This window comes from Mustela nivalis (assembly GCF_964662115.1).
Source record: "Mustela nivalis genome assembly, chromosome: 6".
NCBI lineage: Eukaryota > Metazoa > Chordata > Mammalia > Carnivora > Mustelidae > Mustela > Mustela nivalis.
In genome coordinates this window covers 118219289-118232682 of record NC_139025.1, presented here as the reverse complement: position 1 = coordinate 118232682, position 13394 = coordinate 118219289, and the positions used below count along the sequence as shown (strand labels likewise).

Genomic DNA, 13394 nt, shown 5'->3' with positions numbered 1-13394 from the left:
TGAAAGTTCGCAGGGCCTTGACGGGCCCCTGGAAGGCAGGGGGTGAGCCCTGGCCATGTGGGGAGGGGCCCCAGCCAGCAGGGCTGCTCTGTTGTTTGGCTGCTTGGGTCAGGGGCCCTGAAGGCCCCAGGGAGGCTGGGGCTCCGTGGAAAGCTGGAATCCTCTGGAAACTCATTTCTAATCTCCAGCTCCTGTCAGCCCAGCTGAACCCAGGGTCACTCATCGAACTGCATTCAGTGTGCTTTTTTTCTTTAAAAATAAAAGTCCGTCTTTGCCTTCATGGCTGCCCCTCTGGCACCTACCCTGGGCCATCTTAGAAAAGCTGTAAATCACCCCACAGTTATTGGCTTATGCATGAACCCCTCCTATCCTTGGGTCAAGGACACTTTGACCCAGCTCACCCTCCCTGTGGAATCCTTAACCTGTGTGTGTGTGGGGGGGTGCTCTCTACCGGCTCACGCAACTGGCCCTGTGCAACCATATCTGGGACCAGCTGGGCTCTTGGGAAGCTCTTCCTTGTGCCGATCTGGAGATGGCCTCCCTCCCTCTACTCCCAAGAGTCCCGGCAGGGACCCCAGCCACAGACTCTCCCTATGCTCCTGATGGCCCCACAAAGGCCTACAGGCCTCAGTGATTTCTTGAGTGCCTGGGTTTGGGACCCTCTCTTCACCCAACCTCCCCTGGATACTCTAGGGAAGCAAGTAGCTTGCTTACTGCAGTCTCTGGCCATCCATCTCTCCACCCAACCATCCAAGCCATACCTGGGTTTTTGGTCCTTTGCCTTCCTCAGTTTGCCAACTACGAATAGCGGAGATGAGCCCCACTGTGAGGTGTAGCTGTAGGGCAGTGGAAAGGACCCTGCTGCTACTCATGGACTGACCCAACCTGAGCCTCAGTTTCCTTGTCTGTACAATGAAGAGAACAATAGTTTAAAAAGTAGAGGGCATGAGTCTGTCTGGCTTATGTAAAGGTGTTGGGTAATGAGTCATTGCAGTGCAAGCCAATGATCTGGTCCTCCCCATAGGACTTCTCCTGAGCCAGTAGTCATAAAGCCACATCCTCTCGAGGGCCTCCCTCAGACATTTGTTTGGTCCAATGTGTTTGTGCTGCAGATGCTGGGCTCTGGGAACCAGTAGAGAAACAGACCCACTTCTCGCCTTCAGGGAGCTGCCTCCTGGAGAGCTCAGTGCTCACTACCTCCAGTTGTCTTCTCAGTCCACAGAAGACAAGCACCAGTAAATAGTTGCCAGTAAGCAAACTCAGGAGGCATGCTGGCCGCAGAGGTCGATTCTGTGACACTGGGACTGTGCCGCCCCAAATGCCTGCTCCGACAGCTGTCCCAGCCTTCTGGGGCATCTGGGATGAGAAGAGTGAGTCTAGTCTCCAGTCTCCTCTCCCACGGATAAAAGGTGATTTTTTTTTTTTTTAAGTCTAAAAAAAGAATGGGGGAACTTAAGTGGCTCAGTCTTTAAGCAACTGCCTTCAGTTCAGGTCACCAGGGTGTGGGATCAAGCCCTGCATCGTGCTCCCTGCTGGGCGGGAAGCCTGCTTCTTCCTCTCCCACTGCCCCTGCCTGTGTTCCCTCTCTCACTGTGTCTCTCTCTGTCAAATAAACACATAATATCTTTTTTAAAAAATTAAAAAATTTTAAAAATTAAAAAAGAATGAAGAGCCCATCAACCCAATAGCATGTCAGACATTAGAAAGATTTTCAACAAGAAATGGTTAACATTTTACAAAATGGTTTTTGAGCCTGGTAGGGGACAAGCCAGCAACTTAATTTTTCTCTCTTCCACCTTCTAAAGCTGCTGTTGGTTCTCCCTTCCCCATGCCTGGGCATATGTTAGAGTTTTTCTAGTCCTTTTCTAGTCTCTGTATAACTCACTCCAGTTCAACCTTAATGTCAGAGTTTCACTCTCTTGTTCAGTTGAACACTCCCGGTCTTCAGACTCCACATGGGAAGCCTACAGTGGGGACAATGGGGAACGGACGGGCCCGTTTCTTCACTTGCCATGTTCTCTCCATAACCACTGCTTACGGTGTCTCCTCAGACAGGGTGGGCTCTGAGGTCTGTGACTCTAAAGGGGTTAAAAGTCTTATTTCCCTGGAGCTCTGGGAGCTGGTGGTGGTGCAGCAGGTGGCAGAGGCCCCCCGGGGTAGCCCTTTCTCTCCTGGTTGTTTGGTGAGCCTGTCCCCCCAAGGATGACCTACTCTGCTCCCTGCAGCTGTCCACCTCTGACCCCTCGAAGTGCACCCAGCAGTTGGCTCCACGAGGCCCCCTGTGGCGGCTCCTCCCTCCCTGTCAGGTAGTTCTCACGAACATGGAAAGTCCCAAAGCTGCTCTTCCCAGTTCCCTTCCACAGCCCTTCACTTGGGCCCCAGGAAGAACATTGGCCGGTTCCTAGATGCGCCAACCCCTTTCACGCCTCTGCCTGGTGGTGACAGGCAGGCAGGGACAGGGCAGCGCCTGGAGAACACCACTTGCCCAGCAGCCACTGAGCTTGGGGAGTTGCAGAGAGGCGTGAGACTGGGAGGTGAAGAGCTAAGATCTTGGCCTGGGAGAGCTGGCTTCAAATCCCGCCTGTCCCCAAGGCACATTAGGTGACCTCCCTGCTTTCCATCTTCCTCACCTGTAAAATGGGGGTAATAATCCTCAGCCTTGTACCCGACATGCTGTGCTCTCTGTTCACCGTTCTGAGCTGTGCACATCATTTCATGACTTCTCAGAACACCTCAGGTGCTGGGAACTGTTGGGCCCCTTTTCCTGCCAGAGGGAGAATGACCTGAGATGTGAACCCAAAGCTAGTCTGCCAGAGTCTGGACTGTTTCTCAGACAGTTTTCTCAGGCACCTCCCTGATTCAGCAGCCTCGGTCTGCCCTGAGGGGGCTGTTCCCTAGAGGAACAGGTTGTCAGGGCAGAGGGGAGAGGTTGACCTCTGTCCCCACTTCCTAAATGAGGAAACCAAATCCCACCCAATTCCTCAGGCCCTGGTCTTTGTGGTCTAGCCCCTGCAGCCACCAAAGGGTGATATGGGTAAGAAAAGGGGGAAGTCGTGGTAGGTGCAAAGACTGTCTTTCTATCTACCCAGCGGGGCCACGGCAGGATCAGGGCAATGGCTGACAGGTAGAACTGCCTGGAGAAGGAAGCCCCTGGGCTTCCCTGGACAGCAAGGGGCACCTGGGCCACAGTGCCTGAAGGCTGAGGTAGGAATAGGCTTCCACCTGCTCAGGTCTCCCCTGAGCATTTCCTTCTAGAGCCTTGGGAGACTTCCTGCTGTTCTGATTTGGCTTTGCTGGGGGGAAGGGAGCCCCAGCATGGCCACACAGTGTGATGGCCTAGGCTCCCACACCTGGCTTGAGCAAGCCTTCTAAAGGAGGGGACTGTGGCTTCTCAACACCTGACACCCTCCCTGGGGTGAACTGCCCTGGGGTGTCACCAGGCCAGGCCCGGATTCTGGCTGTTCACTGCTTCCCAGTGTGCACATCTGTGGAGCCAGCACGGCCCCTCTCCAGGGAAGAGCTCCTCTGACCCGGCCTGGGCTCAGACCCTGTCACTGGGAATCCATGGGAATGGAACGATAGCCCAAAATACAGCTTTGATTTAAGCTGGAAAGAATTTGAGTCATCATTTTCAAAAGTGATCTTTCAAAATGATTTTTTGACTTTTCAAAATGAAAAACAGTGCTGGTTATCTTGTGAATGACTGACGTAGGTATGTGGCCTGGGGGAGAGGTGGGCCTGGGTTCACAGCCCAGATTCTGACCTTTACCCCTTGAGAGATCTTGGGCCGTCACTTCCCCTCCGTGGGTCTCCTTGTCACTGTCCTTACCTCCGTGAGTGAGAGGCATTTTCAATAAGCAAAACGCTATGATGGGGTGGCTCAGTCGGTTAAGCATCTGCCTTCAGCTCAGGTCATGATCTCAGGGTCCTGGGATCGAGCTCTGCGTTGGGCTCCCCAGAGAGCTGGGAGTTGGCTTTTCCCTCTCTCTCTGCCCCACCCCTGGGTTGTGCTCGTGCTCTCTCTCTGACAAATAAATAAATAAAATCTTTAAAAAAAGAAAAAAGAAAACCACTGTGATGTTTCTAGTGTGTGGCTCCTAGACCCCATAATTTCACTAAGATCAAGGCCATGGGTGGGTTTCAGGCAACAGAGGCTGTGGGTAGAAGGAGGAGGAGCGAGGCCCTGCCTGGTAGCTTCTGCACTGTGAACCTGTGAGCCAGTGAAGGAGAGAGACTTGCAGCAAGCCCTTGGCACTTAGAGGGTGGAGCTGGGTGGGTTGCTGGGGAGGAAGGCCAGGGGGCTCCGGCAGGGGTGATGTGTGGTGGGGCCTGGATTATGAACTTACAGAACTGATTGATTATTTAATTGAATGATTGGTTCATTCATTTCCTCAACAGCAGCTTGAGCAGCCTCATTCCCTGGAGGAGGTGGTGGGATAGGGGTGAGGAGGAGGGTGCAGGCTGGGGGAGGGGTGTAGTGCTGGGAGGGAGCAGCCCCCACGGAACGAGGCACTTCCTCAGAACAGTCTCATCGCTTGTGACCATGGCTCACTTGGCCACAGAGGCTGCTGACGCCACTGTTGCTCTGAGCAAAGGCTGAACACCCTTTTGGAGCCTGCGGCACTTGGGGGACCTGAGCTCCTGGGGATCCAGCCTTCTGCCTCCTACGGAATGGCCAATGTAGGTTTGGTTTTGCTTGTCTTTTCACTCTGAGCAGCTCCATAAAGATGGAAGGCACCCCTGTAGAGCTGGGACCAGGGTCCTTGGAAGGGTAGAGCAGAGCGTCCTGCTGCAGGGTGGGGGACAGGGGGAGGAAGAGGAGCCGGGTGGCTACTTCTGGCTCTCCCAGGCTTCGTGGAGCAGCAACAGGTCTCCTGCAAGTCCACACGCTTTTCCTGCCTCTGCCTGGGCTTCCTAAAGTCGGTTCTTCCCTTCTCAGGGCCTCAGCCTCCCTGAGGACTGAGGGGCACTGGACAAGATGCTTCCTAGTTTGGTGGTCTGTGGAACTGGGCCCTGAAAGCACTGGTGTCCAGCTCAGGGTACCTCCCGGCTGGGGAGAGGACAGGAGGCTGAGGCTCCAGATTCCTCCCCTTCCCCAGCTGTCACGACCTTCTGCCAGCTGGCTTTGGAGGGAGGGCAGGGGCCAAGAGGCAGAAAGCCCTGGTCTGCTGGCTAGTTAGTGGGCAAATGGCCACTCAGAAAAGCCAGAGAAATGAAAGCCTGGCCCAACCACACCAGCCCAAATGTGGGGGCTGACGCCTGACCCAGGACAGTCTGGCAGGGGTCCTGGGGATGATTTCTTTCTGCTGGGGCCCTGAATAGCCAGCAGGGCCCATGAGCACTGCTTGATACCCAGTAGGCAGCCTGGGCCTCAGGACTTTCCAGGAATGCTTATGGAGGAGGGCATAAACTTGGAGTCCTATATATCCTATAGGCCTGGAAATTTCACTGTTTTGAATTTGCTGAGGGAGAGCTGGCAATTTGTGCAATCTCTGAACTTCCTACCATGTCTGATTCTACTTACACCTCGAAGAACAACACCTTCTCTCCTAGAAACTGGCTCGAATGACTCTTCCTGTGGGAAGTTCTCCTGGCTTTAGACTTCTCTCCTGCCTCTCCCTACTTACCCACACAGAGCATTCGAGGAGAGGCACAGGGCAGGGAAAGATGCACCATCAGCTCTTGACTCTAAGGTGGGCTAGACTTGCCTCCCCCAGGGTTGTGATCCCACTGATTCACTGTGTCTGAGATGGAGTTATGATACGTATGTTCAGGAAAGCAGACTGTTTCTCTAGTCTCCGAGGCTCTGGGTGGGGTGGTCCATGCAGATGGAAAAGAAGACAGACTAGGAGCTGAATCTCAGGGCTTGTCTCAATTTACAGTTGCTTGGCCTAGCATCCAGGGGGTTAGGAGTGGGGGTAGGGGTCCTTCCTCAAGCATGGACGCTGGAGCCAGGCTCAGGTCACAGATGCAGGAAGACCCAGCTCTCAGCTTAATGTTTCACCGCTTTCTGGATCTCCCTCCCCTGCCAGCCAGCCTTGTGTGCAGCCTGGCCCTAAGACCCACTCCTCAGACCCGGGGGGATGTCCTAGGAGACCCTGGAAGTATGACCTCCCTTCCCCAGCTTCCAGAAGCAGCAGCTCAAAATCCATTCCAGGGCTGAGAAAGGAGAATCTGACCGGTTGGGAGCACCAGGATAGTCTGCGCAAGTGCCTGGTCAGAGGGCCAGCTGTGGCCAGGAGAATTCTTCAAGATGCCCCTTTCCCCACGGTCTTGCTTGACGGCTGGCCCTAGGGTGCTAGCATGTGCCAGGGATTCTAGGTGTGTGTTAGGGTGTTCGCGCCTTCTGGCGGCGGAGGTCGCTCTCGATGCCCACCTCACCCTGCGGGTTCGAGAGGATTCCCTGAGTCCACACACAGAGTCTGGCGTGCAAATGGCACACAGTTGACCATCAAGAAACATCTGGTGCTGATGCTGCAGAAGCCATGTGGTGTTGAGGTGGAGAGCGTGGATCGAGCCGGACAGCCTGAGTTCAAGGCAGCGGCGTCCCTGTGGCAGCCTCTCCCACCTGTGCCTTGGTTTGCTCCCTTGGACCAGGGAGATGATAGGGTTATGGGGAATGTGACAGCAGCAAGCCGTGCGGGACACCCTGTAAGGCTGTCATCCCCGGGCCCTGGAGGGGGCCCTTCCACGGCCATCTCGTGTTGGTCTTGCTGCGGTCCTGGATTGGGAGCTCTAATTGCGGGTGGGCTCAACACCCCATGCGTCCACGGACAGGGCCCTGCTGTGCGCCTGCGCGAAGCCGAGCCCCGGCCCTTGAGTGGGGGTGTGGGGGAGGCGGCTGGTAGGTCAGGCCCGGGTCGCTGCAGGGAGACTTTCCCTGGAGGCGACAGTGGGGTCGTTGCCCCGCCCGCCCTCAGGCGCCCCTCTGTTCCGTGTTCCAGTGCAGGGACTTCACAGCCCACACAGGCTACGAGGTGCTGCTGCAGAGGCTGCTGGATGGCAGGAAGATGTGCAAGGACGTGGAGGAGCTGCTGAGGCAGAGGTGAGCCAGACACTAGGTGGGGGCCTGCAGGGGGCGCGGCGGGGGCTGTGGAAGCAGCAGCCTCCCCCTCCCAGCCAAGCTTCGGTCAGGAAAACATTCCCCACCCTCCCCCCCAATCCCTGGGAGTGTGACTTTCCTGCCTTTCCCAACCTGGGACTCCCCTCGGTTGGCCAAGAATCTGACACCCCCTCAAATGCGCAGGTATTTGGCTAACATTTATTTCAAAGAAGGGCTGGGACTTAACGTTCTCAAGGAGGAGCCTGCAGGGCCCGCAGAAGCCGACTGGGTGGACCCTCAGTTTCCAGCACAGATGTACAGGGGTCGCTGAGGCCAGAAGCAAGGGGGACACGGAGCCGGCGCTTTGTTCCTGCAGGGCCCAAGCCGAGGAGCGCTATGGCAAGGAGCTGGTGCAGATCGCCCGGAAGGCAGGTGGCCAGACAGAGATCAAGTAAGAGGTCCCGACCCCTGGGCTCCCTGGGATGGGTTGGAGTGAGGCGGGCCAGGAAGGGTCTGGATGGCTCCAGGGCAGAGATGCCTGGAGAACAACTCCCTCGGGGGCGGGGGATTCTGGGTGAGGTCAGGTTTTGTGCGGGGCAAACCCAGCTGTCTGAATGCCAAGAAGGCTGTGGGCAGGGGACAGAGGCCATCTGTCCTCTGGTGTTTGTGGCACAGCTCTCAGCATCTGGGTAGCCTCCACCCAAGTCCTGAGAGCCAGGTGACACGCCCTCCCCTGGTCGCCCGTGCCCCGTGCAGCCTTGGCTTAGGCCGAGCATCAAGGAGAGAGGTGTGAGCAGGGACAGCGGCAGGACATGTCCTTACCTGTCAGCTGTGTGATCATCGACTGGGTCAGGCTGCTGCCTGACACTCTCCCTGCTTCCATTTCCTTGACAGAGGGCAGAAGAATAACGTAACCTTCCTCAAAGGACTCATGAGGTCCAGAGGCTCAGCTCAGGCCTGGCTTGGAGGGGAGGCAACGGGGGTGGTTGATGCTGTGAAACAAGGTTCTTCTCCAGCCCCGAGGCCTGGGTCCCTGTGTGCAGACTGGGAGAGCGTGAGGATCTGAGGGCAGCTGAAGAACTTTCTTCCCAAGGCAGCCCTTGGGAAGGTGTGAACTCTCCCCCTGGGTCAGGACCTACTGTCCAGGAGCCCCCACCTGCAGAGCCTGCCGCTGCTCCCCCAGAGGTCAAGCTAGTCAGCATCTGGCTCTGCACAAGGAAAGTGGTTCCAAAACCTGGCACCAAGTTCCCTCATTTGAGCGCCCTGAATATACAACACTCTCTGGGTCTTCTAAAGACACAGGGGACCCTGGCTGGTTCCTGCTTCCAAACAGGAGCCAGAGAAGCTATGGGAAGAGCTAGAGGAAGTTTTAGAAGTAGTGTGGGCCAGGGAAGATTAACACTTAATGCCCAAAGGTCTGTGCATGGGCCCAGAAAGCATGAACACAGCCCCAGAAGTAAGAATGCATGAGCGCCTGTCCCCACTTGGCCTTTGTGAACTGTGTGACTGGGGGCAGGTTGCGTTGGGTTCTCCTCTGCCCACTTTGTGCAGAGAAACAGGGCAGGGCTGGGGCTGGACGCAGACTGGGTTCAAGGAGGGCTCACGACCTGGTAAGGAATGAATGGAAGTCTTCGCCTTTTCTGGGGAAGAGGGATTGAGAGAGTATGACCCAGGAGGCGTCCCCGCCCACCTCCTAGCCACCCAAGCCAGATGGAAAAGGAGAACCTTCCCAGAAAGAGAGGAGACCCACTGGGGGTGGGGGGACAGGGTGCTCCGGGCAGGACTGTGATAGGCTGGAGGTAAGCCGTGTGAGGCACACTCACACTCAGAAGCCTGTGAGTCACTGGGCACTTAAATAGGGAAGGAGAAGCAATTGACAGAGAGAACAAAATGGAAGGAGAATCTGGTGGATGGCGGGAAAGGGAGGGAGGGACACAGCATCTTGCCCCACTGCAGGACTAGGAAGTGGGGGGGGCAACAGTCTGGGCAGTCACGATCCCCTGCATGGCTATAAGAGGCCAAGTGGGGCAAGGTCTACTGCCCTCCTGTGTGGTGTGACCATGGGGTGGTCACTGCCCCTCTGAGTCCTGTGCTGGGCTGTGAAAGCAGAGTTGCCCTTGGGAGGTGTCCTGGAATCACCGTGTCAAACAGAGAGAACCGGGTCAGGGCAGTAGAGACAGGGCCTGCCTTCTGCTTACCAAGGAGGGGCTGGAGCCCAGGTTGAAAGTACCAGGTCTCATGGCACAGCTGACCCAGCATGGGGGCCCCACAGCCCAGCACGCAGGTTTCCACAACAGATGGAATGGTGGGTGAGAACAACCATGGCCCCGACTCTGCCATCAGGTGGTCTGAGCAGGGTGGCCTGGGGAGGGCACCTCCTGGGAGAGGCGGAGAGGGAGGGGAGACACTTTCCTGCTGGAGGACTTGCTGGAGGTGGGCAAAGTTGGGGAACATTCAAAGCCGGTGGGCAAGAGGGGCAGGGGTTGAACCGTCCCCACCCGGTTCACCTGCTGCCTGCCTTAGGGTCATGCCCTAGGCAGCTCCCAAGTGGGCTGGCTGCACACACTAGGTGCTCAGTAAGTGTTGCTGTTGAGCCACGTGGCATGTACTAAGACTAGTGAGACCGTGCAGTCCTTCCTTTCTTTAAGGGTGGGCCAAGCATCCAGCATCCATTCATTTAGTCAGCAAGCGTTTATGGAGCACCTAAATGATGTGCGTGCCATGCCCTGCTGAGTTAGGTGGATTCAAAAATCTAAAAATAACACAAAATAAATGGCCCCACTATCCCAAAGCTAGACTCTCTCCAGCACACTGTGGGGAACCTACCCGATCATTTGCCTTAAAACACTTGCATCTAGGGCCTTCTGCTCCACCTCCTCCAGGAAGTCCTCCCAAACACTCAGCCTTGTGTGACTCACGGGACAACATGGGTCACTTCCTCATTGTCCTGGAGACTGGGAGGTGTGTTGGGGTTGGCCCCTGGGAATGGCCTGGCTGTTCAGCCCATTAGGGCTCATCACCCGGTGGGGTGCAGCAACCAGCCTTGCCATGGCCACCCCCCTTTCTAGGTCCCATGGGATGCTTTCCCTTAGTTCCTTGGGGGTCAAGTAGAGGACTGGGGGTGCACAGGCTAGACAGGAGCAAATGGGGAGATGCAAGCTGAGGAGTTAAGTGACCTCAGGAGAAGCCCAGTGAGAGCAGAGAGGCAGAGAGGGCCAGCCTCCCTGGCCTCTTCTGCTGCCTGAAGGGACAGCATGTCTTCATGATCCTCTGACCTCAGGCCAGAAAGCTCACTAGGGCCTGGAGGCGCAGTCCTGTATGCTGACAGGAGGTCACGCTCCGTTTCACACCATTTCTGACAGTCGCCACTGCCTCCTCCTCCTCTGCCTGTTGCCTTAGCTAACGCCCTGCTGGGCTGTGGAACAGAGAATGCCCCGAGAAGACCCGCACTGAGGGAGCCTCACAAGCCCTTTCAGTGCACTTTGAAGACCTCATTACGCGGGTGACGGGCTTATCCATACGGTTTAAGCTGCATAGTCGGCTCAGAAAATTCACCTTGACCCTCCCTTCCAGCCTCCAGGCCTTTGCTCTGGCGGCTGCTCTCATTTCTACCCTACGCAGTCCTACCCATCCTGTCTTGCTCCCCTTGCCCCAGGTAGGGTCCTGAGGTGCCACAGGGCAGGGGGTTCTGGAAATGAAAGGAAATCAAGGCTGGCAGTCCTGGGGCCTACTTCCCGTGAGCCCCCGGGGTTGTTGCCACAAGTCAGGATACCTCCTCCAGCCATGTGGGTTTGAATCCCCGCCTCACCTGCCCTTGTCACAGCCTAAAATGCTGTGGTTTTCCTGTCAGAAGGGATTTTTTTTTTTTTTTCATGATCTCTCTTTTGAACTCAGAGAATGAAGACATGCTGAGGCGTTAGTGGGAGGGAGGCAGGCCTTCGTCCCATCAGGCGTCCTCTGACAGCAGTGCAGCCAGGCCCAGCCTCTGGCACAGAGGCAAGAAGAGCCTGCTGCTGGCAGCTGGGAGGCCAGAGCCTCTGGCCAGCAGGAGGGCAGGGGCAGTGAGGCCTCAGCAGGGGCGTGAGATGACCGGGAGAACATGGAAGGAGGTGTTCACACTCGGAATTTCTTGACTATGTTTGAGCCGAGCGTTTCAGGCCGTGCGTCCTGAGAGCCAAGTCAGAAAGGGCAATGAGATGAGTCACACATAAGGATGCTGGTGAGAGATAACAGAGGGTAGAGACCTGCACGAGGCCCCGTCCTTGCCATGTGACAGAGACACAATAGAAGAGAAGCTTGAGCAGGTCCTGGCAGCAAGAGGGAGGACCTGGGAGGGAGAAAAGCTACGAGATGCCATCTTTTCTGGGTCAGATGAAGCATAGAAAGACTACAAATGCTCCACAAATACTCCACAAGATCAGGGTTTAAGGCCACTCTCCAGGGGTGAGTCTTGGCTAATCCACCGTGGGCTGCCTCTGGTTCCAGGAGAAGTAAAGACCGCCCTCCCCCCCACAGAACCAAGGCCTTCTTGAAAGTCTGGGGCCAAGAAAGAGAGGTGGTGTCCCGGGCCCTGTTGTGTGAATGGAGCTCTGGTGGCCTGAAGGTCCCCGGCACTGGGTACACGAGGGCTGGGCAGGAAGGACTGCAGCCCAGAGGTGAGCAAGGGGCGGGGGAGGGGAACATCTGGAGTGGTCACAGCCTACAGTCCTGCCTCCCACCCTGGTCCCAGGCAGAATGAGCACCGTCACCCCTGCAGCCCCAATGGGCAGCAAGCCAGGGGACAAATGGGAGCCTAAGGAGAGCATGGGCTTTGTCATCATCAGGACTGACCAGGGTGGAAACAGAGATTGCATGTCACATGGCAGTGCTGTGGACTCAGGCAGGGGCTCCCAGCATCCAGGGGTGGGGTAGGGAGAAGGACCAGCTGTCCCAGGAGACTGTGTTCCTTACAGACACTCTGGGCCTGGGAGGGAGGGCCTGGGTCCACAGGCCAAGGAGGGTGAGGCAGGGTAGGTTTGGGATTGAGAAAAGCCTTGGTATTTAGCAAGTGTTGAATTTGTTCCCCCCTAGGGATAAGGGGGAGGGGAACCAGGCGGAACCAGAAGGAGAACCTTGCTCAGTGGGCTCACAGTTCAGTGGGGGGACACTCAAGGCATCCGCCCAAGGTGACAAGAGGAACAAATGCTCAGAGGGACAGAAGGGGAAGCCTAGCAAAGATGTTGCACAGAGGTAATTAGCAAGTGCAAATGCCCTGAGGCGAGAAGGAACTTGACAGAGAGAAGGAACTGGTGGGTGGTCAGGTGGCTAGGTAGCCCAGAAAATAGGGCTACCAGGTGGGGAGTGACGCTAGGGGACAGGAGCTGAAGGGGCAAGGGCTGGGGTGGTGGTAATGAGAGGCAGACAGAGAGGAGATTGAGGAGGTGAAAAAGAAGGCAGTGGAAGGGGAGGGAGAGGGCTGAGAAAAGGATGACTCTGGGTTCCTGGTGCAGACAGCCAGGTGCAGGCTGACACCTTCACTGAGAGGGGAGTGGGCTGAGAAGCAAGCTTTGTGCGGGAGCTGAGTCCAGTCTTGGACACTTTGCATTTGAGGTGTTCCTGAGCTGTGAGATCTAAAAAGAGGTGAAAACCAGGCAGTACATGAGCTGCCCTGAGCTTTGGGGTGGGATGAGGTCCTGAAGGATTTGGGGCCTGAGGGGAGTGGGAGCACGCACTGAGGCTGGAGGGGTTCTCACCATGAATGGAGAGACTGAGGCAGAACATGGATGTGTGGGTTAGCGGAGGGATCGGAGGGAGAGCCCCTGGCAAGGTATCGATTCTGTCAGAAAAGGGTCCTGCCCCTCATCCCCAGGGCAGCTGGGGTCACCCTGGCAGTCTCCCTCTCCTTCCTTTGGTGAGAAGCCAGGGGTTGGCCTTGCCCTCTTACCCGCTGTGTGGCCACGGGTCAGTTTCCTCACCTCGCTGATGCTTGTTTTTCTCATCTGTGAAATGGGGACTGTCTCTGGCAGAGCTGTGAGGATTAAAGAATTTAGGCCAACTATTCTCACATTGGAACAGACATCAGCAGCTCCCGGAGGCCTGTTAAAACCCAGGGAACTGGGCCCCACCCCGGAGTTTCGGCTTCATGATCTGCCTTTCCGACAGGCCCCCAGGTGATGGTCAGGCTGCTCGTCCTGGGTCCACACTTGGAGATCTACTTAGTTTAGGGATGGTGTCCACCCCAGGCCAGACCCCCGCAGTTCTCTTCTAGGCCTGGATCCTTGTGGGTCCTATCAGGTTGCTGAAACCTCAGTTTCCCTAACTGTCCAGTGAGAAGAGGGAGGCCCCTGGAAAGCCTGCCTTGACGCTGCAGAGG

The 13394-nt window shown here is 56.4% G+C and overlaps 1 protein-coding gene across 2 annotated transcripts in view; it reads left to right on the top strand.

Moving 5' to 3' along the window:
* PSTPIP1 (proline-serine-threonine phosphatase interacting protein 1) overlaps positions 1-13394 on the top strand; it is a 47339-nt gene that overhangs the window by 13989 nt on the left and 19956 nt on the right. The window contains exons 2-3 of one of the 2 annotated variants that reach the window (XM_082735970.1): positions 6945-7045; positions 7419-7493. In XM_082735970.1, coding sequence (XP_082592096.1) covers positions 6945-7045; positions 7419-7493 — 176 coding nt within the window. Of the gene's footprint in view, positions 1-6944; positions 7046-7343; positions 7494-13394 lie in introns of both variants that reach the window. The other variant, XM_082735969.1, reaches the window with a different exon arrangement.